The sequence below is a fragment of the Electrona antarctica genome, assembly GCF_951216825.1.
Source record: "Electrona antarctica genome assembly, chromosome: 4".
Lineage (NCBI taxonomy): Eukaryota > Metazoa > Chordata > Actinopteri > Myctophiformes > Myctophidae > Electrona > Electrona antarctica.
Genome location: NC_136809.1, coordinates 13,730,000 through 13,754,485, shown reverse-complemented (window position 1 = coordinate 13,754,485; position 24,486 = coordinate 13,730,000). Strand labels below are relative to the sequence as shown.

The 24,486-nt window shown below is 40.1% G+C and overlaps 3 protein-coding genes across 9 annotated transcripts in view; 2 read left to right on the top strand and 1 right to left on the bottom strand.

Annotated features, from left to right (window-relative positions):
* rbm20 (RNA binding motif protein 20) overlaps window positions 1–1,712 on the top strand; it is a 74,258-nt gene extending 72,546 nt beyond the window's left edge. For all 6 annotated transcript variants that reach the window (XM_079498103.1, XM_079498102.1, XM_079498101.1 and 3 more), the window contains one exon: window positions 621–1,712. In XM_079498103.1, the coding sequence (XP_079354229.1) occupies window positions 621–686 (66 nt within the window). In that variant the 3' untranslated portion in view covers window positions 687–1,712. The remainder of the gene's footprint in view (window positions 1–620) is intronic.
* Window positions 1,713–4,112: 2,400 nt separating this feature from the next.
* pdcd4b (programmed cell death 4b) lies at window positions 4,113–20,043 on the top strand. Of its 2 annotated transcripts, none has more exons than XM_079498626.1 (12): window positions 4,113–4,231; window positions 4,775–4,893; window positions 5,636–5,944; window positions 10,292–10,386; window positions 11,405–11,518; window positions 12,437–12,658; window positions 17,547–17,644; window positions 17,823–17,937; window positions 18,328–18,435; window positions 18,557–18,667; window positions 18,812–18,951; window positions 19,316–20,043. In XM_079498626.1, exons 2-12 carry the CDS (start codon window positions 4,851–4,853, stop codon window positions 19,374–19,376), a joined length of 1,416 nt encoding a protein of 471 aa, XP_079354752.1. In that variant the 5' UTR covers window positions 4,113–4,231; window positions 4,775–4,850; the 3' UTR covers window positions 19,377–20,043. The 2 variants fall into 2 exon arrangements, with proteins under 2 accessions (XP_079354752.1, XP_079354753.1); XM_079498627.1 differs by lacking the exon at window positions 4,113–4,231 and adding an exon at window positions 4,261–4,280.
* A 116-nt stretch (window positions 20,044–20,159) lies between these two features.
* On the bottom strand, window positions 20,160–22,154 carry bbip1 (BBSome interacting protein 1). Its single transcript, XM_079498628.1, has 3 exons — window positions 22,069–22,154; window positions 20,783–20,850; window positions 20,160–20,554 (listed from the first exon to the last, which is right to left on the bottom strand). Exons 2-3 carry the CDS (start codon window positions 20,826–20,828, stop codon window positions 20,397–20,399), a joined length of 204 nt encoding a protein of 67 aa, XP_079354754.1. The 5' UTR covers window positions 20,829–20,850; window positions 22,069–22,154; the 3' UTR covers window positions 20,160–20,396.
* Between the last annotated feature and the right edge of the window lie 2,332 nt (window positions 22,155–24,486).

Sequence of the window (24,486 nt, the reverse complement as noted above, 5' to 3'; positions counted from 1 at the left end):
CATCTACATCTTAGAGGCAAATATTGTACTTTTACTCCAGTACATTTATTTGAAAACTTGAGTTACTAGTTAGTAGTTACTTTGTAGATTATGGTTATTATTACAAAACATACATTAACCACTTCAGCACTATATACATTTCAGGCATTTGAAAATAGCAGATCTACAAGCTCACAATGCATCACGATGCGACGAATGGTGAGCTTGTAGATCTGCTATTTTCAAAGGTTTTTTGAAATGAGACATTCTGCATGATGAGTACTTTTACTTTTGGTACTTTAAGTACATTTTGATGTACTCAAGTACATTTTTAATTACGGACTTTTACTTATCAGTACTTTTTCCACCACTTCCACCACCTAGGCTCTAATGCCTATCAGGGAATCCCCGATTTGATTGGCTGCATGATTGTCAATCCCCTACTTTCCTATTTCCTGTCTCTCTCCACAGACTATCGAATATAGGGTAGAAAAGCCAAAATAAAATTAAAAAGTCTTCAGTTGTCGTTTGTCATGTTCATACTCCATAAATAAACTAATGCATTAGTTGAAATTAGTTGCTAAAAAGATATTTGTGTTTGAGATGTTAGATATTAATGAATTTGTTTCGTTTCTTCACAGAAATACCTGTGTCAGCTGGCAGAGGAAAGTCTCCTTGGCTCACTCACGGAACCGTCTTCAGAATGACATCTGGCCTCTCGTCGTCACTATAGCTGACATCGGAATACAATAAGATATGTGTTCTTATCAGCCACCAGGAAAAAGCTAGAATGACTTAAATTTCATCATAGCATCATGTTATTGCGGACTGCATAGGTCAATTTTCTTTAGGCAAATGACTGGATACATTTTGTACATAATGGTGTATTGTATAGTAACTAAGCTGTCAGCATTTAAACTTAAAATGTTACAATTGCCCATGTTTAATTTAATATACCACCAGTTGTATTATACTGAGCAACATCAAAGTTTATCAGTTTATGTTGAATGTTTATTGCTCTTATAATATTTTTCTCTCAATCAGAGAGTATTTGTCAAAGTAAATAATGATGTAACAAAACTGATTTTATATGGACCATTAAGTCCACTTAATAAAGTATTTTGCAGGGGTCATATATTGATATAATTATTTTCAGATACAGAAATGACTTGAAACGTGAACCAAATAAATGGTTTACTCAGTTGAAAATACTGAGACAATTCTCAGGTTTGTTGCATTTTCTCGAACAGATTTGAATGTATCGTTCACTATAACTTATTTTACAGACAAATTGTGACTTTGGACTTCTTTCTTGTGCGTGTTTGTGCCTTGGTCCAATTTGTGATTTGAAATGTAAATCACTGCAATCAACAACTGAATGAACTATTAGCAATCGATCTGTCAAACATAAACTGTTGTTTTCATATTTCCTGTTTCATTCTGTTTCAATTCAGGAGACAATCCCAGTCATGCTCAAGGTTATGTATAATGCCTTAACTGTTCAGAATCTTGAACTGGACCATGTGTTTAATTTATTGGAGTTTAATGAACAATGTCTCTGTCTGATGAGACTGCACACAGAGACTGTTCCAACAGGGTGAACAAATCATCCTTTGTTTTATACACTGTGAATACAGATGAACTGATCGTAGTTCATCAAAGATCGTGTTAATTTGTCTCATGGACTTTTCATATATATTTTTTTCTGATGCAGAAACTTGAATAAACATGTCAAAGAATAGAGCTGGCTCAATGTCTCTCGTATTATTCACATTCTTTCCATTGGTTAAATGTTGAATTCTGTTATTTTGCCGTACAAAACATATTCTAATAAAAAATAGGGAATCCTTGTGTAATATTTAATGCTGGAATTTATGTAAGCAAGTTACATTTACTTGAGTTAGACACTTTACTAGATTAGTCTACTACAGTGTTCAGTACATATAATGGATTTCATTACAGTACTGTCATATACCGTACTATATTAGATTAGTAAAGTACTTGACTGCATAACAGTGCTGTACCAAAGAAAAGCTTCGCTGTACTGTACTTGACTGTTTTGGATATTTTACATTCCAGAGTGCCATTATTTCCTGATGAATTTTAAGAAATGGAACTTGAATACGGAGGAAAAATGAAGGGGGGAAAAAAGGATGCATAACTGTACAACACAATTCAATATAGACTACCTTGTATTTTAAACTGGCACAATTATATCAAGGTATTTTATTATTTCTGCTGGTGGTGATTCTATTCTACTGTTATCCGTCCAGTAGGGGAGAACGGGGTAAGATGAGCCAGCGTTTAAGTTGAACCACCCCCTTTATCTAGAAAACTAGAAACCTGTGTTGCCATGTGACCTTAAATCTAGTAAGCATCCATAATTTACACCTGGCTGTGAAGTTGGGAAGCACATGGGGAAAGAGAAAATTGTCTAAAATGTAATATCATACACGTTGATGATTTGCCAATGGATAGAACCATGTGAATCATTTAGCAATTAAATTGTTTGAAGTAGCTTATTCTAGTTATTGTTTTCAAATGGTGGCTATGGGTAAGATGAGCCAATGTCCGGGGGTAAATTGAGTCAATGGGAATCACTATTCATATTTTTTTATTAAGTCTTTGCTACTCAAATTATACTGAAATACCTTTAATTTGCATGTACATACTCATTTAAGAGAAGTTTGCAATATTGTATTAACAATATTGCAAATATAAGGTTCTGAATAACAAACTTTATTTAATTGTCTTAATATTGTTTAAATAATAAATAAGACTTTGCAAAAGGGAAAACTGTTATTATATTATTATTGATAAGTGAATACATTATCTGTTCAAGATTAAGCTTTTAACATTAAAATATCATGTGGTTCGACTTGCCCCTCGACTTGGATCAACTTACCCCTTACCTGGGGCAAATTGAGCCACATGACCACTTTTTTTTAAAAACGTCATATTTTCATGGCCCTTTGTCATAGATGCTTAGCCTACTCATCATTTCAATTGATAGAAGACATCCTGAAATATGGGTAGATCATTAGATTTTACTGCCATCTCATTTTGCCTTGCTTCCAGGACAACTTAACTTAAGCAAAAAGTGGTTCATCTTACCCCGTTCTCCCATGGATGTTTGAGGGGGGGGAAATGGAAACCATTATTTACTTTGATACTGTAACTATATTTTGATTAGGCATGTCCCGATGGACATCCCTAATTTTGATGCTAAGACTGTTGTACTCGAGTCAAATTGAATACAGGCCTTTTATTTAGACTACTTTTATGTTGCGGTATTGCTAAGTTCTTGTTCTTCTTCCACTACTGCTCCACTACTGCTAGAATCATAGCACATGATGTTCAGATGGAGAGTATAATAGTGCAACTGTTGTAAAAGTCCTCCCTCTAGTGGTGAAGTAGATAATTGCACACATGACAAAAACAAAAATAAGTTAAATAGTTAAAATAGCAGATCCACAAGTTCACACTGTGACTGTCGCGGTGCAAATACGCAAGCAAAGTACAGAATAGATACTCCAAAAATGTACAAGTAAAGCACTTAAGTATATGTCAACCTCAACCGGTAGGAACCCAATTTCATGTCAACACATGAACTAACTCTAAATACTTAACTCTTGTAACAATTGCGATGGAAGTGCTGCTGGAGATGTTTTGTTGTGTGAAACTTATCCCAAGGTTGTGTTGTACATTGTGTGCTGTGTGTGAAGTCTGCGTACACTGCAGGTTTATAGTAGCCTAGTTTATAGTACACCATGTTCCAATGTGATGATGGACAAAGTGTTCTGGGCAGTACCTCTAGCTGCACATGAATACATTTTGACTGTTTTGGGACATGAATAAAACATACATAAATAAATCACTGTCCTGATCCTATCAGCATCATTTCTACCTTTATCACACAGTCATCAATACTCAATAACATAATAAACATCATTGCATAATAATAACATGAGGGGGGGGGTTGTTGTCTATTATACAACCCAAAAGACAGGGGGCAGCACTACCTCAACAAAATAACCACTACCACTAGAGGGAAATACCAGAAGAAAGGCCCCTTCTATATTCTCATTGGTCCGTCCCTTTAAAACCCTCGCTGCGTTCAACCAATCAGTGGCGGCAGACAGAGTTACGTCTCTGAGTTGCTGGGTAGATAAAACAAACACAACACAAACTGGGTCGTCGTTCGTTTAGACAGAGTTTACACACAAGCTCGGACGGTCAGTCAAACACAACGGTTAGTGACTTACATTCATTGGGAGTTTATTATTCTACTGCAAGCACGAGTAAGCAAGTTATAACATGCACATTGCATCTTAAAATACTGTACGTTTAAATAATGTGGAAAGTGAAACGGATAAAAACTCAAAAAAGCAAAGTAGCGTCGGGTGGACTCTGCGCGAGCTGTTTGTTTTTGTTGTCGCGCTCGTGCGTCGTTGGCCGTGTGTGTGTGTATTGTCACAGTAAGCAAAGGTCGACATTAATTCACTGTTTTTTTTGTTGCTCTGTTGCAACATTATAATGAAATGGTTAGCCAGAGTGGATAATGATAACGACACGGGTTCTGTCAGCGAGTGCAGCCGTTGACGCAGTTGTTTTTCTCTGTTGACACATCTCGTCATTGCAGCTAAAGCTGACTATTGTTTATCAATAGTATGAATGAATGGGGGGAGGGGATGCTGTCTGCTGAGCCTGTTGTTGCATGTCTGTCTAGTGTCTACATATATTAACTGATATTCACTACATCTAATCTGAATTTCCTTCACTATTTTTTTTATAGGTATTCCTATTATATTATTCACAAATTCTGAATTGCACCAAATTCAGCTGCAAACATCTTTTCTATTTGTGAAACGATGGCAACTGACTGCGAGGCCTGGCTGAACGCAAACCCCATTGGTGAGTGTTTTTGAACTTGAGGATTTTTTATTTGAACGCAATAATTGCATCATCAGTTGCATCGTGCCTTTGATCTGCTGCTCGCATCGACGCATCAAGAGACTTCTTCATGCGGAAGCAGTGGTGGAAAAAAGTATTCAAATGTTTTACTCCAAGTAAAAGTATCAATTTCAGGCACTTACTACTAACTAAAGTTTTCAAATAAATGTAGTGGAGTAAAAGTAGAATAGTTGCCTCTGAGATGTAGTGGAGTAGAAGTGGAGTAAAAGTAAGCCTACTGGAAATTGGAAATACTTAAGTAAAGTACAAACTACAAATACCTTTAAATTGTACTTACTGTAAGTACATTACTTATGTAAATGTGCTTAGTTACTTTCCTTCCACCACTGTGCGGAAGTGACTTATTTTCTATGACTGAAATAGAAAATACTGTTGAACTTGTGGTTAGCTTCTTTGATTAGAAATTTGGACCTCCCTTGGAGTCAAAGGTTGCTTGCTCATTGTCTCTTAACTTAAATGAGAATAACCAGTGTTAATTAATGTCATTGTCAACTTTGGTCACATAAAAAAGATAAACTCCACCACTTTAGAAGAAAAAAAGTATGCTGAGGCCTCTAAAGTATACTGCACATTATGTGCACAACAATCGTTGGAAGACGGGGGCAGTCTCTGCAAACTGAATTGTCTACTCTCTCTATCCTTATAACTCTGCTAACAAACATAATAATCGTCTTCTGAACAGATGCTGAGGACCTCAGTGGCTTATCAGGTGATGAAGAGAATGGAGGAGCTGTGATATCAAGCAAGAACATTAACAATGAGATCAATGGCAACTGGATCTCTTCCAGTAATAGCCTCCATGAGGCGCGTATGAAGGCCAAAGCCAAGCGCAGACTAAGGAAGAACTCCTCCAGGGATTCGGGCAGGGGTGACTCCCTCAGCGACAACGGAGACCCAACCAGAGGTCCCGCTGCAACCCCCACCAGCCCTAAGAGCAAGCTGCTTGACAGAAAGTCCCGGCTTGGCAAGGGCAGAGGTCTTCCTAAAAAAGGTATGAATGGCTGTCAATTTGATAGTGATTATATCAAACAAAGAGGTAGGACCGCACACCATTTGTGAGGAGGTGCTGACCACGGGAGACTATAAACATAAAGGAGGAGAGGTGGCACAACTCATAGTCATGATGCAAATACTTTATTTTAAAATGCCCAACGTTTTGGCAGAGGATGCCTTCTTCAGGGTATGTTAGATAGTGATTATAGGGCCAGAGCGTAGGGACGAGTTTCGCTCAGAATGGGTTATTCTGGTTGCCATTTCCCTGCCTACCAGTAGGCTAGTAGGCTGCTGCTTAATTATAAAATAATGAAATACACGCTGTATGGTTTCTTTGATTTCGGTGTCAGCTGACAAAATAACATAACCTTCAGCAACATTCCCAAACACATGTATGCTCTGCTCTCTACCTGTCCTCAAACGAGCATGACAGTGTAAGCAAAATAATAATGGTCAGATCGCATACAGACAGATTATTATTTTTTTTCTGCAGAGAGAACATGTTTGACTGATCACTCGTCACTCTCGTGTTTTTCCCCCTCTCCCTGGTGGCTGGTTCCATATGTCTTCTCGTCAAGTAAGATTGAGAGCTGTTTTGAGGGGAGGGGAGGCGACTATCACATCAGAACACCCGAACATTTTCTAACGGCGAATAATAATAATACCGCCGTCGATCCAGAACCATAGAGTAGAAGAGTTGTGACAAGTCAAAGATAGGAGAGATGGAAGATGGTGTACTGCAGTGACAGTATACACACCAGCGTCACTGACAAGCAAACGTACGAACTACAGACTGGCAGCCATGTAGTCTAGCATCCTACTAGCCTACATGTAGGCAGGAAGATAAGCCAAAATCCTACCGAACGCGTCACTACGCTCTCCCCCTATATAACATTGTGTTCACAGCAATGGTATGTAGTCTCTTGCAGCATTACCCAGATTGGCATTGCTCCAGAAATGAAAAGCTATGGGTTTAACTCTTGACTTTCAATGTGAACTGAAATGGTTGAATTTATGGTTAACATTCATTCATTCTCAAATAAAACCTTAATTCTTTAGAGTATTGTAGAGTAGTAAGCAGTAGTCGTTTTGAAAGCAAGGCTTTGAGGGCAAACCTATGATGGTATGACGTAGCTGTATTCAGCATCCTGTAGCAGTAAGCCAATTAGCATGTAAACAAATGGCTGGGTGATCTTGAGCGGCTCACACACTCTTGTCCACTGTTGACATCTGCTTAGTCAAGAATATTCCGCTAGCTGCCACACGGCAAGCTTACTTGAGGAAGTCTTTATTATTGGTGGCTTTGTATGTGCTTATTAACTATAATTACATCTGATGTGGTTATGCCTTTACATAGGGAAGTGTGCATGTGGAAACGGGATGGATGGTTTACTGACCAATTAAGAAGTAGATGATTTGTACTTTGCTATTTATTTGAAATAGCTTTGTAATTGGTTGCCTTTGTGCAGAGAAGTTGGAAAATTATTACACAGTTTGAAATGGTAGAAGGATGACTCTAGTCTAGATAAATGCATTACGTTTGTGCACACGAATTGTGATAATGACTTGAGGGACTTTGCTGATAGACACAGTGTATCTGTTTACTAACTAACTCCTTATCCAATTTGCATATCAAACCAAGAATAGGCCTCCCCCTAATCACCTTTTATAAATAACATGGATGCGTCATAAATGTTTACAGGGAGTGGAAGCTGTGTAGTGTCGAACACTTTTAGAGGTCTGTTTGCAGTACACAAACATACTCCCATGTAAAGCATAAATAACAACTTGCATGGTTTCTGTACAGGTCTATGGAAGAAAGACTCCCACACACATACACCTTCACATACAAAGATGACATTTAATGGGAAACACAATGTTTCTGTTCAGGCCTAAATCAGGTTATCTTGTGTCTCAAAACAGAAGAAAGGATTGTTTTAGGGGTTTAGAAGTCTTTGAGAATTGTGCAAAAGGCCTGTGAAAGTGGTATGGCAAGTCAAGGTTGACTCACGGTGAGGCTACATGGTAGTTGCATGGTAATTATATTTTGTTAAAATCTCTGGGAAATTGTGGCATTTGGAAATGGAAAATGTATAAGAAACCTAGGCCTATGGCTCTGTTTATATACATCCTGTGGGTCGTGTCCTGCTTAGATTCTGTGACACACACACACGCATACACGCAGCAGCAGCAAAACTAGCAGTCTTCCGTACAGTACAATCAGTTCCCTCCACTCCGAGACTGTGGAACTGGAACTAGGGGAGTTTCTGCTGGCATGGTGTCAGCTGAGCTAGCCTGTTATGCAACAGAAGTGACTTGGTTGGTCCAGCAGTCTTTTCCTACATTAAAAGCTTTGCATTGCATTGGCATTTTTTAATGTAAGCTGTAATTATGCCAACGGCATGAGGGGATGGGGTGAGGAATCGTCAGTGTACACAGTGTTTTGTGTTGGGATGGCTGGGTGCACCTAGTCAATGCGGGTCAGGACAAATATAGCTGAATGTAATGTGTCACATGCTGGACAGGACTTAAGGAGGACTTGGATCATGTTGGATAGGTTCGGACAAGCTGCTTTGGTATCAGGCCACATATTCTACCATCTGTTGATGCTGTCCTGGAACCCAACAGATGTGTTTGTATAACACTGACCCCTTTACAAATGTATGCCGTATATCGATTCTTCACCTGCCAGATCTGCAGTGGGTCAACCACACCGCAGGTTTTGGTACTGCTACCGTCTGTTTCTTTTTGCCTTATTTATACTTTATGCTTTATTAAAAAAAGTGTTAAATACACATCATGTGATGAAGCCATCTTCCAATACTCCTCATGCTTGCACTCTGCGTTGATACCCTCCGCTCTGGAAGGTCCCATTGTTTTCAATTTACATGACCGTGACAAAGCGTTAAAAAAAAAGAAGCTTTTTTTGCAGTGCCAGGGTAAAATATTTTTGTTCCAGGATTGGATGACACTGTTGTGTGCTGCATTGCATGTTTTTAATTGTTTCATTTTCTATATAGTATACATGTAAAAATGAAAACCTAAGAGCAATTGTTTTCCCCTTTTCTGGGCTTAACGAGGAGTTCAACATCAAACCATTCCTGTAATTTATTATTGGTCTTTTCTTTTTAATTCTGTATTTTTAACTTTTGCTTTATATATATATATATATAATTGACTGTGTGGACTCTCTGTATAGCTCAGGGAGCTTTGTTTTTATACATTGTGGACAGGTATTTTGGATGGGGTAACTATGGACACTAATATTAATGGCATGTGATTTTTCTTTCCTGGTGGCCACATAGGGACACTACTAGGGACAAATAAAGCAGCCAGCTTTATTTGTCGACTCTGCCCCAAATTGGGGTTTATATACCTGTCTTATGTACTGCTATTCAGTATACCAGGACGAAGGCCGAAATGTTTTTTCTTTTTTTTCTTCTTTTTTTTACTGCTTTTTAGTAATACATTATTTTAGGAGCTTTCAAAGCGGTGTGCAGACTTCCTCCTTCCCTGCAGTTTTCATGACACTGCTGTGGTTTAGCAGTTCTTGCAACAGCCCTTAGCCGTATGTATTTATATCAGCTACCAGATTTCAGAATTGGTACAGCCTTATGTGTGTTTCCGTCTGGTTCTGTTCTCTTGTTTGGGTCTTGGAACTGCTGGTACCAATTTGGGAAGAATCCTTCCCCCAAAGCTATGCTTGGTGCTGCTGAGGACATTTTACTGTTAAAGGTCATTATCACCTTTCTCTGGTTCCATGTCTCTGTGATATTGTGATATGACATCATGCACTCAGCCCCCCTGGAGTGACTGCTATGAAAAGGATTTGAAGCCATTTTCAGGGCGTCTGTTTCATGGAGCTAAAGGCTTCTTGTCAAAAGAACTGCGTGCTCTCAAAAGATGCCGCTGATCTTTTGTTTAACAGTAACCATGTTTATGGCTGCACCGTTAACAAGTAAGTCCATGCTTTTCCAAAACGACTCGCATTTCAGGTAACCATGATATCCATAATTATGTCCACAATTGTTACTTTTCAGAATTCAAATAAACCTTACTACAAGTTCAAAACACCGCACGGTGCCACATGTTTTGAGCGTTTTGAACTTGTAGATCGGCAATTTTTTTGCTACTTTTGTGTGACACTGTAGAATGACGAAGTAGGGCATTCATTTACAAAAGCAAAACATAAAAAGTCAATATGGAGATGAGGGGTTTCTGCTCGACAACAGCGATATGTGGGACAACCACACTGCTAACGGGTACCTTTTTGCCTCAGTCTTAAGATCTGTATTATTGTTGTCAAGTCTCTTGTGGTAAAAAAAATACTTTGTCATCTTTATAGGTGGGGCTGGAGGGAAAGGTGTGTGGGGCAGATCAGGTGAAGTGTATGGGCCTCAAGCGGTGGATGTGAGAGACCCGAACTACGATGAAGCTCAGGTATTGACTGATGCCCTACATCTGCATACAGTACTATGTTGGTGCAAAAATATTTTGTTGCCTTTGGGTGGAAACCTTGTATGTATAATACAGTTTGTTTATTTTTATTGAGTGGTGCAAACAACTCCAACGACCAGCTTTGTCTGTATGGGCGGCTGTGGCTCAGGAGGGAGAGCTGGTCGTCCATGGGTCGGCGGTTCGAAACCCGGCTCCTCTTGTCTACATGTCGAAGTGTCCTTGGGCAAGACACTGAACCCCAAATTGCTCCCGATGTGCTGGTTGGTACCTTGCATGGCTTCCGCCGCAATCGGTGTATGAATGGGTGAATGTAATGCACAATCTATGTAAAGCGCCTTGGATAAAGGCGCTATATGAATGCACCATTTACCATTTACCATTTAATGTATCTGTGTATGTGTGTGTGTACCTGTACGTGGGACCACATACATGTGAGCATGGTTGCTAAGGTTAGTGTGTGACGTCACTGCACCACTCAGTTCACACGTTGAGTGGTGCAAACCACTCCAACGACCAGCTTTGTCTGTATGTATGTGTGTACCTGTACGTACATGTGAGCATGGTTGCTAAGGTTAGTGTGTGACGTCACTGCACCACTCAGTTCACACAGGTGTGATTTTTTTTATTTTAAAGTAGTGAAAGTGGGTGATCAACAAGCTCATTTGTTGCAGACACGGCTATTTTCACTACTTTTGTGTGACATTTTTGTAGTAGGGCAAAGTTGAAACATGGAGATATGCGGTTTCTACCCGATTGCAACAAATCTGCAATAATACTATGTTGGTGCAAACTGCAAACCATTTGTATTATCACTCCGGTTGAACATTAAACAACTAGCACTAGTATAACGTCTGTAGACGTAATTTTAACCGCATTTATGAATCGGGTAATTAGCATTTATTACACAGGTTTATTGAATCCTGGGATCACGGCCAATATGTAATGAGCTCCAACCTGCAGTAACAATTCTTGTGCTGCTCTCTGCATCTGTTCTTGACAGGAGAACTGTGTGTATGAGGCAGTGGTTCCCCCGCTGGACGAAAGGGACTTTGAGAAAACGGTTACCCCCATAGTACAGGAGTACTTTGAGCATGGAGACACAAATGAAGTGGCAGTAAGTACCGCAATCCTGCTCTTAAGTCCCAGACCATCTGAAGGACCTCTACACAACTGTACAAAGTATCGAATAGTAATAATTATAAAGCAGTTTGTAACCACTTAACCTATTAAGACTAAATCAGTAATTTTTCTAAATGGTTCAAAGATGGCAGATGTACGTACAAGCTCACAGTGAGCTAAAAGTCTAAAATGATACAGATACTTTCCTGGTCCTGCTCCTTTCTTCCCACTACACCAAATTAGCCCTTCACTAAATCCCACCCCAAAAAGCGATTGTCCAATGCCAATCCAAATAGTTTAGCAATGGTTGCTATGCACATGGATATTATAGAATAGATGCCTCACTGGCCGTTGCAGTTCATTGGAGCGACGTGTATCCCAATGAAGGCGGAAGTGCAGTGCTGAAGGCTCTTTTTTTTAAAACAAATCTTTATAACAGTCATGACAATATACATTACAATACAAGACACACACAAACAACAAAGTTATTAACAATACAACATCAGAGCCAGGGGGGATTAGATTACTAACAGAAAACATTAAAGAGTGAACACAAAGCAACAGTTCTCCGCAGCTTTCTTATTTAGAAGTGCTGAAGGCATTTGCTAAAGGCCTTGACAAGCTTCCGCTAATGATTTGCAAGGAATGTCGGGAAAATTGTGCCTTCAATGGTGACACGCGCCTCAGAGCCGGAAAGGGCGTCTACGTATATATGTCTGGCTATGCAGGTCAAGCTTTCTTCGCTGCTAACGTGCCTATTGGACAAGGATGGGTTGGGGAGGGACTTGGTGAAGGGCTAATTGCTCGATCTTCTAGTTTCGCCGCATGTTTGCCCTAGAATAAGGACCCTAGGGTTAATGTGGTTAAATCAAGTTAAGTTACATTCTCATCTTGTCACTCTCCACCTCCCCAGGAACTGCTAGGGGAGCTCAACCTGGGCTCCATGCGGAGTGGGGTTCCCATGCTGGCCGTGTCGCTGGCCCTGGAGGCCAAAGCCAGTCACCGGGAGCTCACCTCCAGGCTGCTGGCTGACCTGTGTGGCTCTGTCCTGACTCACAACGACGTGGAGAGCTCCTTTGACGCACTGCTCCGAGAGCTGCCTGATCTGGTGCTGGACACGCCCGGAGCCCCGCAGGTGGGTGTTGTTATGATGTGTTGGGGGCGGGGGGGGTGTGTGTGTGTGTGTGTGTTGCACTCAATTAGTGTCTGGGTTAATGTAAAGCTATTCAGGGAGTCGATTTATTTATTTTGTAACTTCCAGAAGTAGACATTATTTGCGGTTAAATTGCTCAGTATAGGTATAAAAATCACACCCGTGTGAACTGAGTGGTGTAAGGTTTTATATAGCATGATCAGCTGTGGTCTGACGTAATGTCTGACGTAATTAAATTACACCCGGGTGAACTGAGTGACCACTTTCCTAGATCTAGGCTATTGAGTTCAGCATTCAGCATCTCTGTTTCTCTGGTGGTTAGTTGAAAAAAATATATGTTTTTGTTTTTGTCCGATGTGAGGTATTATATAAGGTAAGGTATTATATAGCCTGATCAGCTCTGATCTGACGTAATGAAATCACACCCGGATGTGATTTCACAACTGGCTTTTTTTGTGCAGAAAAAATGAGCATGGTTGCTACGGTCATCCAGTTCACCCGGGTGTGATTTAATTACGTCAGAAATTATTTTGAACATAGCAACCATGCTCATTTTTTTCTGCACACAAAAGCCAGTTGTAGGAGTGGTTTACACCACTCAAAAAATAAGTAAGGCTTATAGTTTACATGCCAAACTCCATGCTTTGAATTGAGTGCAACCCTCATGCCTGTTTATGGGTTATTGTCAAGAGACAAATTATGATGCTGAATAGGCAATTGGATGGATGTACTGCATAATATAATATAATATTAATATCTTTATTTATAGAGCACAGGTACAAAATGCTTACATAAGACATAAGAAATAACCTAATCAAATAAAACTTGACATGTCTGTGCACTGTGCAGTGTCAAAATTGTCCTTAACCACTTGACCATACACCCTCAATTGAAGAAATAAAAACCTATTGGTGCTCAAATCAGGATTTTTGAGTCCGATGCCCATTGCCGATTATTTTGCCCAGGATCGTCTGGTACCGATTTTGTGTGCAAGGGGAACATAAAAAAATTATTTTTGCTCATTAGTAAACAAACAACAGAAAGCTCTTCCAATGTTTCGTTGACATCACTGCCTTTCATCATTAAAGGGAAAGATTAACCTTATGCCAAAAGTGCACCTTTTTGTGTGTGTTGTGGGAGGCCATGCCTGGGCATGCCACAAAGCTGACATTCATCTTGATGGCACTGTCAGAAAAAAGAAAAACCTTTTGGGATTTAATCTCGGCATAAGGATTAATAAAAAATGTTATGCTTTTAATGCTTATAAGAAAAGTTTCCATCTCTGCTGTTATGGAGTACTTAGGGGGAAGCTACACACTCGCACAGATTTCGTGCATTCATAGATGGATGTTACTAATTAATCTCACACTGTTGCTCACCTAAAATGGACTCCCAACGCATTGCGGTGCTTATATCCGTTATTTTCATTATTTTATATCTGCTTCAAATTTATACCATTTTGACCTGAGATCAGATTCTAAAAAATGTCTTCTACATCCTGACAGTTTTCTGAAAAAGCTGTTTCTATGTCAGTGGTTCTTCGATTTTTCAAAAATAGCAGACCTACAAGCTCATAGCGCGCCACTCGATTATTTTTCAATAGCTAAAGCATAACATAATGCTAACACCAAAAGGGGTTCCCGCCCAGAATGGGTTAAATGGCACCGCTGGCTCATTGATTATTATTTATTTTATCGGATAATTTGGCGACCCATGATCGAGTCATTTGAAGGTAAAGTTGAATCACATTCTAGACTAAACCTTTGATGGGATAAGAGGGGAAGAAACAAGGATCACAAAAGGGGGTGACGGGGACATAGGCAATAGGCGCCGAGTGTGCAAACCGTAGACATAAAAAGGTGGACGCCTCTTCCGGCTCTGGGTCGTATGTTTTCGAGAGGGGCAAATTTTCCCGAGATTCCTTGCGAAGCATAGAGGAAGCATGAGCGTGCGTTGTGTATGTGTGCGTCCTGAAGTCCCGGAAAACATGCGCCGTCACTTGAGTGGCAGCGTGAAGTATTGACGTAGCGTGCTAACGTGCCTGCCACACTTCCAGTGCACTTCCTCCCCCAGTGTAAATTGTTCCGCCCCTCCTTCGACACACTTCATTCATGGCTCCAACGAACTGCAGCGGCCAATGAGGCATATATATTTTTTAATATCTATGAGGCAAACAATCAGAATAAAAAAAACTGTTAGAGGTAGGGTATGTGATATTATTTATTTTTTTTAAACTTAAAATGTATTAATTTTTCATGAACAAGAATAGACAAAGACATACAGAAAGCAATAAGACAGTATGTGATATTATTTGGTTCAAACAAAGTGTTTTATCAAAATCTTAAAAGCACTATATTGTGGTAGTAATCATTGCTATAGGGTTTTTTCAGCAACGGGGATCTCTCCAGCTCATTAATACATGGAAAATTCAGGTCATTCAGAAGAGAGTACCATTTATGAGCATAGATTATATAGTGATCCAGTTCCATGTCTGCTCATTCCTTTGTGTTCTCTTGTTTATCCTGTATCCTTTTGTGAGTTATCTCTCCTGATCGGATAAAATCGGTATCCTGAGCTGAAAATGTATTTTCTGTAATATAACCCCTGTTAATGAGCACATACACTCTAAAGCAATGAGTACTATCAGAATATAGAGCTATTTAACACTTATTTTAACCTGTAAATATCCATGCTGGAAACGTGAGAATCAAACTATAAAATTATGGATAAGTATATTTTAAGACTGTGATTTATCAAGCCTGAGCTTCTCTGGCAGGTCATTTCTGGAATGGCCTGCCTAGAAGCTCAGATCTAACAGATCTAACATCAAAGGCACGGTCACATAAATGTGACCGAACGTTTGTTATCGTGGCTCTCAAATTTTGGGCTGGGATTATCACATGGTATGTGCTATATGCATGTGTTCAATTGTGTTGTGGAGCATGGAAAGGATAGGATAAGCTGTGTAAAGAACACGTGGTAATTTGTACACACTTTACATTTTAGCAAATTTCAAACTGCTACGAGTGCTTAAATGGCATAAAAGTAGAGTAGGAATGTGCAACACGTAGTTGCACATTCCTACTCTGAAGTTTTTTCAATGTAGGTACACATGTAAGTACATTTGCTATACGCATTTATTATAGAAAATTGGGGCATTTTGGAACCCTGGTTACTGTCAAAGTTCAAGTTCACGTCACTGTTCAGAGTGAAGCACGTGCTAAAGTAAACGTTCATGCACTGACTGTGGTGGAGCATCGGCGAAGGACACTGTGGTCTGATTGTATGTGCTTGTGGGTGAGCTTGCATGTGTATTTCAGCTCTTTCCTTTCACCCTGCACAGACGTGAGGTCTCTGGCCTTTGTCTCTTTGCGCTGGCGAAATGCTAGCTCAGCGTAGGAGGCCAAAGGGTCTATTCATCCTCCTATCCCCACCCATCCTTTCACACTGTCTCACTTTCTCTCGCTCCCTTTTTTTTCTCTGTCCCATTCTCTCAGTTCTGGGTTGCTGCATAGGACAGCGCATCTGCTCTTCCATGCGCACACTCTGAGTTATCTCTCTCTCTCTCTGTTGTGTTAAGTTGGCTTTTATTGGCACAAACTGCAGTTTAGTCTAGACTGCCAAAATCATCCGTCGTAATCAGTGACCATAACACTAATGACCACACAAACGTTTCTCTCCCTCTCTCTCTCCATTCTGATCCTGCCAGTCTAGCCATAGCCGCGGGTCAGATGAGAGTATAGCTGCGTCTCATTTGTACAGGAACAATGAGCACCGATGAGCGTAGGCTTTGTCCAGACCAGAACAGCAAAGCCAGCTCTTTCGTTTCCCAAAACTCATCCGCCTATACCACTGTAAACAAACACTTGCACGTGTGCTCACAAGGCCACGGTCAGTCATCTGTCTAGTTGAGTCTTTTGAGAGGCCTCCCAAGTGATATAAAATGTTGTCCATGTTAATTTGTCACTACTGATGCTTCAAAAATAGCACTCCATAATTGGGACAGTTGGACAAATAAATGAGATTGTGGTCCACTCTTGGTTGACTCGCATGTTTCATGAAAACAAGGTTTGGGTTGTTTTAGAAAATGTATTTAAATCAGGCATACAAGTTTGACATTTGGCTACAATTGAAATCCTTCACGTTTTGTTCATTTCCACAAAATGCATGTGGAATAATATCTTGAACAGTGATGGAAGGACGCTTTGCATCGGGGTCCTGCATCACCCCGTCGGTTTATTTATTTCTCAATGACTGAACATACATAATAGTTTACAGTATAGGGGCCAGTCTTCTTTGCTTTGTTTGGTCAAATAACTATTTTACCACTGTCCTGTGTGTCTGATGTTTTTCTCCTGTAAGCTCTGGTAATAAACTTCTAAACTGTCCTTGAATTCCACAACAGGGAGTTCCTCTTTCCTGTATGTTGCATGATACAGAATGTTTGGATTTGAAGACCCTCTCTTTCCCTTGCACTCTGCATTTATCTAAAGCATGAATATAGTTTTACAACTAAAATCTGGTGTTCATACTTCCATTCACAGGTTTGAGGCAGGGCATGCAACTCAGGCAAGGTGTGACATCACACACCAACACCACCTTACTAAATGAATGAGAAGTATGCAGGGACATGTATAAAACAAACTTCTCTGTAACCCGTCAAGGGCATGTTTGTTTAAAATACATTTAAAATAGATTTAAACCATACGGTGGGTTATGTGGACCGGGATTCTAAAGTTCTTTACCCCTCAATGTGTTAGCTGTAAAGTACACTCCATGTTTACTGTGGCGCTAGCCCACCTTATGTGGAGTTGGGTAATTTGTTGTAACCTTATTTTTTTGCATGTCATTTTTTTGTTTGTTTTTCCAGTTGGTGGGCCAATTCATTGCCCGGGCTGTCAGAGACCAGATCCTGTCCAAGAGCTACATTGAGGGCTACAAAGGCAGAGTTGACTGTGAACATGCAAGGTACTGTGGAACACCATTGTTTGAAGTGATGGATGGCTCCCCTCCCGCCCTTTTTTGTTTTTGAAATATTTTGAGATTAAATGAGATTGATGAGGAAATTATTTTTATAGTTGCCCGATGTAAATGAAGATGATGTTAAGACTCAGACTGTACATTTATTTTCCCTTTTCCACTCCAGGGCGGCACTGGATCGAGCAGCAGTACTGCTGAAGATGAGTATGGTTGGTGTCCGCATAGATAGCCTATGGGGGGCCGGTGGAGGTCTGAGGCCTGTCACACAGCTCGTCAAACAGGTGAGGTCTTGACTGAAAAGAAAAGTGCAAGTGCATAGGAAGTAGGAACCACCTTCATTGACATGGTTCCCTTCTTTATAAAGCTATTCATAACGTTATGTAACACTCAATGTTAAAGTTACAGCTTGTTTTTAAGCAAGGACTTTCATGTACATGTTTTTTCCGACTATTCTTTTTTTTAAGGGATTGATAATCTCTGCAATGCTGGTTGTTCTGCTCGTTCTGCTCTGAACAACCAGGTTTGCCAAGATTATCAAGATGGATTTAATAGATGGTATTAAATAAATGTTCCTATAGTGGTTAATATTTGGTTTAGGCACAGCCTATTTTCTTTTTGTTTAAGGTCTACATATTTTGTAATTCGTTGGCTTGATTGTTCTTTCGTTCCAGATGAACCTATTGCTGAAGGAGTACATTCTGTCTGGAGACATCAAGGAAGCTGAGCGATGCCTCAAGGAACTGGAAGTGCCCCATTTCCACCATGAGTTTGTCTACGAGGTAACTAGTGTATGATGCAAATGGGGCATAAACGTTTGCCGAACAGTGATGTGCTACAGGTCTGTCTAGTTGGTGAGCATGTCTAATCTTAAATTACTATGATTTGTTTGTCATCTTTCAGGCAATAGTCATGGTCCTGGAATCCAAAGGAGAGAAGACATTCAAAATGGTTCTGCAGCTACTGAAGTTCCTTTGGGTATCCTCTGTCATCACTGTGGAACAAATGAGAAGGGTACGGCGTCACCTGGTGTTCAGCTTATGCACTGCACATCACCATACAGTATTTTACTGTAGCTAACAGCTTGATGTTTAGAGGCCTTTTAAAATTAAAATGTACTTTTATCGGCTATAATGAGATGTCATGTAACGTTTCTAGGGCTTTGAAAGAGTTTACATGGACATTGCTGAAATCAACATTGACGTACCCCGTGCGTACTTCATCTTGGAGCAGTTTGTTGACAAGAGTTTCAGTTCTGGAGTCATTGATGAAAAACTAAGGGATCTCTGTCCCTGTCGGTGAGTAATCATACTTTTATTTTTTTCATGACTGGTTTTTGGACAAGCATACCACCCTTTTAGTTTATTTTTATTTAATTTTTTACGGTTTGTTTTGAATGAACAATGAAGACAACCTAATATGAGGATTTTCTCTTCTCAGAGGAAGAAATAAATAAACATACCACCTTTTCTTTTGATATCTACCCCCCCCCCCCTTTTTTTTCTGTTCGTTTTGAATGAAGACATAACCTGATGTTTTTTGTCTTAAAGATAAAGATACACAGACCACCCTTTGTTTGATATTAGTTTTTTCCCCACTGTTTCTGTTTTTGAATGAAGACCTAACCTCTGATATGTTGTTACTTTTTTTTTGTCTTGTCAGAGGAAGAAAGAGATTTGTGAGTGAGGGAGACGGTGGTCGTGTGAAACTTGAAAGCTACTGATGAGCCAGTTTTGTGCCAAATTTCCTGAAGAGCGGGAGAGAAAAAATATATACTTCTCATTGTTCTAATGTTTGACTACAACACATTTTTCTAACAGTTAAAGAATGTACATTTCTGAAAAAAAGAAAAAAGGTGAGGTCAAAATGGCACTTTCTATTGAAACTGAAGAAAAGTACTTAACTTCTTATCAGGGTGTCATATAGTATATATATATACATATATATACCCGCATAAGCTAACCCATAAAGTGCCACACCTCTCAGTGACAAGAGTCATTCCATGTTGTTTTGTACAGTATTTTCTTGATTTCACTGCCTCTCCTTTTGTGTTTTCTAGAAAGCAGTGTTTTGTACAGAAATTACTGATTTGTGTAAGCGCTTTATAAAGGAGGGAAAAGGGGGCACGTTCGTTCGAAGCAATACCTCCCCTAACTGGCTGCTGTTTCTATGCTGTGCTTGACTTTTTTTTTCTCCTTTAAAAAAAACACAAAGATGTCATTACTTAAGGCAACAGGACAAATAGTACAGTGCAAAAATATCAGTTGGGACCATTTGACAAAGTGGTATCCAAAGTGTTTATTTTTATATTTGGGGAATACTGGTGTGTGTGAAATGTACCATATCCTGCTCCTTGTTTGTTCAATAAAGCACTCTAAAATAAGAATGTACTGCAGTCATGGTGTGCCTTTGTAAATGTCATATCACCGCCTACTATGCATGTTCTTTCACCTATATGCCTCACGAACATATATAGTATATTTCTGAACTTATCCAGGCTGTCCTTGAGTCGAGTGAGCCTTTGAAGTGAGTAGAATTTACCCTCCAGCAAATGACCTACATATTCATATCAAATGTCATTTCTCATTCAAAGGAACAATTAAATCTATTCCAGTGCAACAGTATGTTGAACATGATTTTATTTTTTACAATAAAATAAATGTTGTAATTGGCATACATTGTGATTCTGTTCTGCACCCCCACTGCCATGTCCATACCGACAGTTCCTGCATTTGCAAATTATTTACTGTGACTGCTCCTTCAGTGCAAGTTCCTGCTGTTTGATGGCTTCTTGAGCCTCTGACTGCATCTTTTCCAGTTTCTCCAAAGTGACCGATTTTAGAGGGAGGAGCTTGGGCTTACACAGAACCAAGGTAGGGACATCTTCCATGGAGAGTTGCCCTATGGATGTTGACCAAAAGAAACAGTAAAAGGCAAAGATTATTACTCATTAAGGTATCACTATTTGGCTGGATTATATCAAGCACATTAAAATACTTTCTTGGTGTTCAAACAAGGGTGCTGTCAACTAGAATGTTTTAAACAATTTACTGCTGCCCTATATCCTCCTAACTGAAATATGTCATTGTAACTAGTGTTATCTAAATAGTGAATTATTGCTTTACTAACCTTGTTTAGGCAAAACCTCTCTGAATATTGACTTGACTTCAGGCATTGTGTCTAGCAGTGAGTAAGAGCTGAAAAGTAATTAGACATTGTTATATTTTTATAATGTTTTATCAACAGTGAACAACAATCAAGAATGTTGGTCTCTAGACTAGTCTAGAGCAGTGGTGGTTCCTAAACGTTTCCGTTTGAGACCCAAAAGAGAGATTAGACATTTGCTCAGGACCCAAACTAGTAGCCAATCTGCATCGCTACGTGAGCTTTAGCTATTTTCACTAGTTATTATTATATTTTAGGCTATTTGTTATGGAATTTCTTAATTTTGTTTTTTATAAATTATTTTACATTAAAAAAAAAAGAAAATTGGATTGTTACTCCAGTCTTGACCCATACAACTACTAGAGGACACTAGATTTGGGGATATGAATGCCTGCTCTGATAAAACATGAATTTAATTTGATTATAGGCTACTAATAATGCTAGATCTGTATTTGACCCTTGCATTATGGAAGCCTAATTGGTCTACATTGTAAATCAATGTGTACATTTTACACAGTCGCTTGCCACACAGTGCAAACTATCTGCAAGGTAGGAACACAAGCCATTTATTAGCTCAGATTTGTCTTTTCTCGTAAATCTTGCCTTGTGAGGAAACTAGGAGAATGAAAACAAATGTGCCTCTTTATTTCTACTCTAGTGACATGGGCTTTCTTTCATAGCAACACGTTCCCATCATTTGCAAAAAGGCAATGAACGCATCCAATATTACATTCTTAATTCGCTGTCAAGGATGACCCTGCCCTTGTCAAGTCAGTCCAGAACTATATACTCTAATATAAGGTCCAGACCTATTATCTCCACTGAAAAGTGGTCGCTGTTTTTCCTTTATTTTTTGACGATGGGTTCTCAGATTGGTCCAGACTAGCCCTGAAACATGACTGTCATGATTAAGTACGAGCGTCATGTGAACCATGGCTAGGTCCAGACCACAAACACAAATGAGCTATTGAGTTTAAAGTGCATTGGGAAAGAAGGGCTATAATAAGGTTACCTAACATGTATTTGCCCGGTTAATATTTCATCGTAATGTGGCTCTGTAATATACGACACAATATAATAAACGTCATGGCGCGTTGGTCTTGCATCCTGTTAGCTCAACCAGAGTAAAACATTTAACGTTAGCAAAACTACTGTCGCATTGTTATTAGCACAATTAAGTCCTGACTAAATATTGTTATACTCGTGTGTGAGCGCATAATCATAACCGTAAGGAAACATTTAATTCTCACCTTTTAGCCACAGCACAGCCTACGAAGCTGATTACACTGTTGTCAGGCCAACGCTTCCTTAACGATCACATGACCTTTCTTCTGACTCTACCAACACGGTGCTTTATCGCCAACTAGCGGCATTTACTAGTGTAACATGTATGTAGACCATTTTTATGGTTCATACTAGTTGTGTTACTGATATTTAATGTAATTAATTAATTACACAGACAGTAGGCTATAATCCTGGATATGTTGCGTCAAGTAGTTACTTGAAAACCTCCTTATTGTCTCCACCAGGCCGAAGGCATGGGGAGAGAGTGTTTTGCACTCCGTCCAGCGTGTGTGTGTGTCCGTCCTTCCGTCTGTGAACAGCTAATCTCCGGCACCGTTAACCCGGTCGATGCCAAATTTTGCACGCACACTCCCTGGATGCCAACGATGAACCTCTGCCCCAAAATTTCCAGAACGGCCTGTTATAGCGCCACCAGGAGGCCACTTTGTGCAAAAAAAGTTTTTGCACAGTACACCTACAGATTTTGTCAAAACATCACGCAAATTGGTACACATTCTCTCTAGAGCCATTCAACAAAACGGGTCTTTCAGATTTCTCAGACTCCATCCTGATTGGCTAAGATTGGCTTCCAAAGTTCGCAGGAGTGCTCAGTTTCAAACAAAATACTGCAAATCATGAACACATTGTGTGATTTCCGTGAAATTGTGCACGCACATTCCCACTAGGCCGAGGAAGAAATGCCACGTGAACATTTTCAATTCAGCCTCATGGTGGCGCTATAACTGGCCGAAAAGTGTTTTTACCTCTAACTGCACGGATCTGTGGATAACTTTGTATGCCAACTCCCTAGAGACCAAGAAAAAACCTTTGCCTGGAATTTTTCACATCTGCTCTTTATAGCGCCACCAGGAGGCTGACATATGTAAAACACTTTCTAATATTACTCCTTCAGATTTTATCCAAATTTCACGCAAATCGGTACACATGCTCTTCATAGTCATGTGATCAAGACGGGTTTGTTTGATTTCTCATAATCCACCCTCATTGGCTACGATTGGCTTCTAAACTTTTCAGGAGTAGCCCGCTTTGTACCCGTTTTGTACAAATCGCCACAACTACTCAACGCAGCGTCCGATTGTGGTGAAACTGTGCATGCATATTCCCACTGGGCTTTGGAAGAAATGCCACTTGACAGTTTTCAAATCAGCCTCATGGTGGCGCTACAACAGGCCAAGCCGCGTCTCTCACACACACACACACACACACACACACACACACACACACACACACACACGTTTATATTGCTTCTAAACATTTTGCCAAACATCACACACACACTCCTATCCTCCTGGTGGAGACCTGTGCCCAGAAGGGCACTTTTTCTAGTTTACTTCTATTTTTTGAGTGGTGTAAACCACTCCTACAACTGGCTTTGTTGTGCAGAAAAAATGAGCATGGTTGATTTTTTAATGCATAGACAGTTGTTTTCATTTGCACTTTATTTTTCTTGTCTGACACAGTTTATCTTGCTTTATGTTCAAGTGAGGGTAGGCTATCCTACATGTTGTTGGACTTGGTTTATCAATACCTGTGATCATAGTTCACTGATGCACAGCACTGCACTGTTCCATATAGCTTTATTGGCATGAAGAAAACATACATTGGCAAAGTGTCTGCTAAATACCTAAATTAAACAAAATTGTAGCCTATATATGTTATAGGCTCTGTGTGTGTGTGTGTGTGTGTGTGTGTGTGTGTGTGTGTGTGTGTGTGTGTGTGTGTGTGTGTGTGTGTGTGTGTGTGTGTGTGTGTGTGTGTGTGTGTGTGTGTGTGTGTGTGTGTGTGTGTGTGTGTGTGTGTGTGTGTGTGTGTGTGTGTGTGTGTGTGTGTGTGTGTGTGTGTGTGTGTGTGTGTGTGTGTGTGTGTGTGTGGCAGCGGTGGCCAAACGGATTGCGGAGCGGTCTTGATACCGGAAGGTTGCCAGTTCGAATCAGCGGTCCGACACGTTAAAATTACCACCGCTGAAGTGCCCTTGAGCAAGGCATTGAACCACTACCATGAAATGTTCTATGAGCAGGGCCTGGCTGGAAACAAGTTCTTGAGCTTAGCCCAGATACCCTGGGTAAATATTGTAACTTTGCTTTACTTTGCTGTGTGTGTGTGTGTGTGTGTGTGTGTGTGTGTGTGGGTACAGGGTATGGTCCAGTGGCGTGCACACTGCACAGACATTTAGAGGGGCAGGTGCTCAAGTGTTTCACCGGTTTCAGCAGTATCTCAGGGTCGTGTTCAAGTGAGGGGAGGACGGAGAAGGAGATCAGCCGGAGAATCGGAGCGGCAGGGGCGGGATTGCAGTCGCTGTACCGCACTGTTGTGACGAAAAGAGAGTTTGTCTACCGAGCAATCTTCGTTCCTACTCTCACCTG